Genomic DNA, 6,115 nt, shown 5'->3' on the forward strand with positions numbered 1-6,115 from the left:
AACTCTCATTATTCCCCTAAAAAGCTGCCAAGCAGAGAGAAAAACCGTAATATGGAAGATTTAATAGGTCATGTTTCAGCCTGGGATGGATGGTTCTATTGCAGAATACTTAAACTTGAAAGAATAGTGGTACAAAATCACTCCTTGGCCTTTCCGATATCGCAGTAAAATCTGGCTGCGGCACCACTGACTAAACACCATTAAGTCTTGCTGCCACCAATAACTGAGGTCACCTGGATAATCAAGAATTCCATGCTGGGCCACAGGATATAAACACTATCAAAAAAGTGAAAAGTACTCTGTGTGGCTCTCCTGTTTGATCCCTGTGGTCTTTGATTGTCAAACAAAAGACCAATACCTGCTAACACAACTGTGCATGGACATAAGATAATAAAGGAATGTCCTGGAGCAAAACTGTTAACCAACTGCCATGATATTTATAAGAGTGATGCATGGTAATGTGGATATTTCCTGTTATCCAACAACATCGACAAAAACAAGTGAGGAAAATCTCTTTTGCCCAAAGATAACCTCAACCAGTTATTGGTGTGCCAAAAAAAAAAAATGTACCACCACTCTGGATCAGTAATACTTCAGAGAAATCCAACGGCTATTATGTATGCAGGTTTAGTCACCACGCTTACCCATACTCATTTACACTATGTGACTTCCATTTTAAAATAAATTACCCTGGAAAGATTCCCAGATCAGTATGTGAGATTGGTACAAGGCCAAGTCATTTCCGAGTGGATTCCATCCATGTCCATAACCAGCACCAGTTTGTTTGTTTGTTTATTTATTTATTTTTATTTATTTATTTATATATATTTTATTTATTTATTTATTTATTTATTTATTTATTTATTATTTTTTGAAATTCACTCATTGGTTTTTAATAGAAACCGTGAGGTTTCTCAATGCATTTTCAGTTTTACCCACTTATAAAGAATTTCCCAAGTTAATTTTACTAAACAAAACCTTCCGAGTGTCTACCATTTCCTTTAGGAGTTCAGTAAACATCAACATTACATTTCAGTATAAAATCTTTAGAAACGTCTGAAGAATGTGTACACAGTTGAACTTTGAATCTTTTGGTTTGTAATCACCGAGCCCATGACATTCAATGCCATACAAATCCTTACATTACTAACAGTGATATGCTTGAATTTCTTAGAAATTCTTAGAAAATACCCTTGGTCAAAGCATTGGAATCCAGTTAAAACTCGGAAAGGTGTGGGATTCAGAATACCCACGATTGCAGTTGGTATTGAGAATACCAACTATTGCAACAACTTTCCACACATATTCGATCTTTCGTCCGGAAAGAGTGGCAGTCAAAAAAGGAAAGAAAGAAAGAAAATGAGGCTGGAGGAGTCGGAGGTGGGTGAACAGCAAGGAAATTCTAGCTTTATTACACAAGCATGGAACCAAATTCCTTTGGAGGGGGTGGGGTGTGGAAGTCTGACGACTTCAGACCAATGAGGGAACAAGAGAGCACATGGCGCGGATCTGCCCCTACAGTCCTGGAGACATCTCAATCTGGGGTTAGGAAGAAAGGGGACCTCCCTTGCGGTCCAGGGGTCCCCTCCCTCCGCAGACCCGGTGCTGGGAGGCAGCAGAGGGCACACCTGCCCCGGAGTCCCAAAAGGCGGCGCCGCATCCCTGGGGCGCTGGCCTGGACCGTCTGGTGCTTCTTCGCCCATAAAGTGCACTAGGGGACGCGATTCCTGCTGTCCCTGGTTCATCCCTCCAGGCACAACCCGTCCCGGGGCTGAGAGGTCGCGCGGCGGTGGCCTGCATCTCACGCCCAGGCACTGGGAAGCGGCGGAGTCTCACCACGGGTTCCAGGTTCACTCCCAGGACTTGGCGCGCCTGGCGCCGCGCTTCTGCCAGGCTGCTCTCGACCCACACGTCGCCGACTACGCGGATGGTGGGGAAGGTGGTCAACGTCGGGGTGGCCGCCCTCCCACTCTCCTCCAGGGTGCGGCCCCAGTGAGCAGGGCCCGGGTGCCTCGGGCTTACGGGGGCTGCTGTCCTCGCGGGACGGTGGCGGCGGGGGCGGCAACTTCCTCTGGCCGACCGCCACCTTGCGGGCTCCGTGGCGCCTCAGCCTGGCAGCTGGCCGGCGCGTCTGGAGGCGGGCCTCGGGGGGCTGGTGGCTTCCGGGGGTCCGGGGACCAGGGCCAGGAGGGAGGAGTAGCCGAAGACGTCCTTGCTGAGCAGGATGTGGGGGGAGAACTGGTGCTTGAGGCTGCAGAGGTAGCTCCAGAGCTCCGCGTCTGAGCTCATGAACTCCGTGCTGCCGGGCAGGAATAGCTTGAAAGCGTCGATCAGCGCCTTGGTGCTGTTGGCCAGCGACAGTCGCGACGGTTGCCACCGCATGTACACCACCTTCTCCTCAGGCGCCTCCAGCGCGGCCCCACCTGCTGGCGGCTAGAGGCTCCTCTCCCGGCGGCCAGGGCCAGGGCCTCCCCGGGCCGGCGCCGCCTCCTCTTCATGCTGCTCTGGATGTGAGGCCGCTAGGGGCCGCCCGCGCTTGCCAGGTCTCGCGGCCGCCGCAGGGCCCTGATGAATTTCCTACCATGAAGCCAAATTAGGCGGCAGGCTGTGAGAGTTACACCGCAGTTGCTAGGAGACCAGGCGCTTTGTGAGGTCACAATGTCTGCATATCTTATCACGGTGGGCTGCCCAAAGCTGCCTTAGGTTTGGCTGTGTTTAAGATTATGCCCATGAGAAAAGACCTGTACCTAATCTTACCTGAGAAGGCCCATAATTCTTCACGAGTTCAAGAGGGTTGTCTTAGAGGTGAATGCACGGGTGCTTCAGCCTCCATTAATTCCATCTAACATGAATTGACACTTTAGCGGTTGACAGTACACACCACTTGCAATTCAAACACGACTCTATAGAGGGTTTTAGCTAAGTAAATGCCTTGTCATGCAACGCACTGAAAGCAAAATTGAAATAACTACTCTACCCTTTCAAAGAATACCGATATACTGTGCCTTGCTTAGGGTTCCTTACGTGTGTTGCTACAGCTCAGCAGTTCAGGAAGCTGATCTTCATCAGCAGCAGCAAACAGTTTGCCTAGTTAGTATCCATGCCTCACTTTCATGCAGCCTAGGGAAGACCGAGTCATTGTGTGCTTAAGAGCAAAGCGTCAACGAATTCTGTGTGAGTGGCCAGTAGGGCATTCAGTGCCACTAAAACCTATTCACTACCTACCAATTCATGATATTTCAGGTAAGTCATACACAAAGTAGTAAGAGACCGTATGGGATTCCAAGGGTAGAAAACGTGTTACACCGTCCGTGTAAGGGCTTTTGAAAGCAGCCAGCATAGTCCATCCATCATCACCACATACACAATTCATTCACAAAATACTACAAGGACCACCTACCATGATCAAGTGAAATACACTTCCGCATGAAAGGACGACTCCAAACTATGTGAATCACTAAGAGTGATAAGTCATGGTAACACATGTATCACGTTGACCTTGGCAAGTTTCTCTTCTGATTGTTACCATGACTTATCACTCTTAGTGATTCACATAGTTTGGAGTCGTCCTTTCATGCGGAAGTGTATTTCACTTGATCATGGTAGGTGGTCCTTGTAGTATTTTGTGAATGAATTGTGTATGTGGTGATGATGGATGGACTATGCTGGCTGCTTTCAAAAGCCCTTACACGGACGGTGTAACACGTTTTCTACCCTTGGAATCCCATACGGTCTCTTACTACTTTGTGTATGACTTACCTGAAATATCATGAATTGGTAGGTAGTGAATAGGTTTTAGTGGCACTGAATGCCCTACTGGCCACTCACACAGAATTCGTTGACGCTTTGCTCTTAAGCACACAATGACTCGGTCTTCCCTAGGCTGCATGAAAGTGAGCATGGATACTAACTAGGCAAACTGTTTGCTGCTGCTGTGAAGAACAGCTTCCTGAACTGTGAGCTGTAGCAACACACGTATGGAACCCTAAGCAAGGCACAGTATATCGGTATTCTTTGAAAGGGTAGAGTAGTTATTTCAATTTGGCTTTCAGTGCGTTGCATGACAAGGCATTTAATTAGCTAAAACCCTCTTAGAGTCGTGTTTGATTGCAAGGTGTGTGTACTGTCCACCGCTAAGTGTCATTTCATGTTAGATGGAATTAATGGAGGCTGAAGCACCCGTGCATTCACCTCTAAGACAACCCTCTTGAACTCGTGAAGAATTATGGGCCTTCTCAGGTAAGATTAGGTACAGGTCTTTCTCAAGGGCATAATCTTAAACACAGCCAAACCTAAGGCAGCTTTGGGCAGCCCACCGTGATAAGATATGCAGACATTGTGACCTCACAAAGCGCCTGGTCTCCTAGCAACTGCGGTGTAACTCTCACAGCCTGCCGCCTGATTTGGCTTCATGGTAGGAAATTCATCAGGGCCCTGCGGCGGCCGCGAGACCTGGCAAGCGCGGGCGGCCCCTAGCGGCCTCACATCCTGAGCAGCATGAAGAGGAGGCGGCGCCGGCCCGGGGAGGCCCTGGCCCTGGCCGCCGGGGGGAGGAGCCTCTAGCGCTGCAGGAGGGGCCGCGCTGGAGGCGCCTGAGGAGAAGGTGGTGTACATGCGGTGGCAACCGTCGCGACTGTCGCTGGCCAACAGCACCAAGGCGCTGATCGACGCTTTCAAGCTATTCCTGCCCGGCAGCACGGAGTTCATGAGCTCAGACGCGGAGCTCTGGAGCTACCTCTGCAGCCTCAAGCACCAGTTCTCCCCCCACATCCTGCGCAGCAAGGACGTCTTCGGCTACTCCTCCCTCCTGGCCCTGGTCCCGGACCCCCGGCACCAGCCCCCCGAGGCCCGCCTCCAGACGCGCCGGCCAGCTGCCAGGCGGAGGCGCCACGGAGCCCGCAAGGTGGCGGTCGGCCAGAGGAAGGTGCCGCCCCCGCCGCCACCGTCCCGCGAGGACAGCAGCCCCCGTAAGCCCGCGGCACCCGGGCCCTGCTCCAGGGGCCGCACCCTGGAGGAGAGTGGGAGGGCGGCCACCCCGACGTTGACCACCTTCCCCACCATCCGCGTAGTCGGCGACGTGTGGGTCGAGAGCAGCCTGGCAGAAGCGCGGCGCCAGGCGCGCCAAGTCCTGGGAGTGAACCTGGAACCCGTGGTGAGACTCCGCCGCTTCCCAGTGCCTGGGCGTGAGATGCAGGCCACCGCCGCGCGACCTCTCAGCCCCGGGACGGGTTGTGCCTGGAGGGATGAACCAGGGACAGCAGGAATCGCGTCCCCTAGTGCACTTTATGGGCGAAGAAGCACCAGACGGTCCAGGCCAGCGCCCCAGGGATGCGGCGCCGCCTTTTGGGACTCCGGGGCAGGTGTGCCCTCTGCTGCCTCCCAGCACCGGGTCTGCGGAGGGAGGAGACCCCTGGACCGCAAGGGAGGTCCCCTTTCTTCCTAACCCCAGATTGAGATGTCTCCAGGACTGTAGGGGCAGATCCATGTGCTCTCTTGTTCCCTCATTGGTCTGAAGTCGTCAGACTTCCACCCCCACCCCCTCCAAAGGAATTTGGTTCCATGCTTGTGTAATAAAGCTAGAATTTCCTTGCTGTTCACCCACCTCCGACTCCTCCAGCCTCATTTTCTTTCTTTCTTTCCTTTTTTGACTGCCACTCTTTCCGGACGAAAGATCGAATATGTGTGGAAAGTTGTTGCAATAGTTGGTATTCTCAATACCAATTGCAATCGTGGGTATTCTGAATCCCACACCTTTCCGAGTTTTAACTGGATTCCAATGCTTTGACCAAGGGTATTTTCTAAGAATTTCTAAGAAATTCAAGCATATCACTGTTAGTAATGTAAGGATTTGTATGGCTTTGAATGTCATGGGCTCGGTGATTACAAACCAAAAGATTCAAAGTTCAACTGTGTACACATTCTTCAGACGTTTCTAAAGATTTTATACTGAAATGTAATGTTGATGTTTACTGAACTCCTAAAGGAAATGGTAGACACTCGGAAGGTTTTGTTTAGTAAAATTAACTTGGGAAATTCTTTATAAGTGGGTAAAACTGAAAATGCATTGAGAAACCTCACGGTTTCTATTAAAAACCAATGAGTGAATTTCAAAAAA

The 6,115-nt window shown here is 50.8% G+C and overlaps 1 protein-coding gene and 1 pseudogene across 1 annotated transcript; one reads left to right on the forward strand and one right to left on the reverse strand.

The window, feature by feature from the left end:
• Positions 1–1,513: 1,513 nt before the first annotated feature.
• Positions 1,514–3,139, reverse strand: LOC122212865 (annotated as a pseudogene).
• Positions 3,140–4,330: 1,191 nt separating this feature from the next.
• Positions 4,331–5,602, forward strand: LOC122212846 (coiled-coil domain-containing protein 71L-like). The gene is given in 2 exon segments (XM_042926824.1): positions 4,331–4,545; positions 4,547–5,602. Coding segments are annotated over 2 exon segments (945 nt in total). The 5' UTR covers positions 4,331–4,497; the 3' UTR covers positions 5,444–5,602.
• Positions 5,603–6,115: the final 513 nt, after the last annotated feature.

Source organism: Panthera leo, assembly GCF_018350215.1.
Source record: "Panthera leo isolate Ple1 chromosome Y unlocalized genomic scaffold, P.leo_Ple1_pat1.1 chrY_random_Un_scaffold_81, whole genome shotgun sequence".
Classification (NCBI taxonomy): domain Eukaryota; kingdom Metazoa; phylum Chordata; class Mammalia; order Carnivora; family Felidae; genus Panthera; species Panthera leo.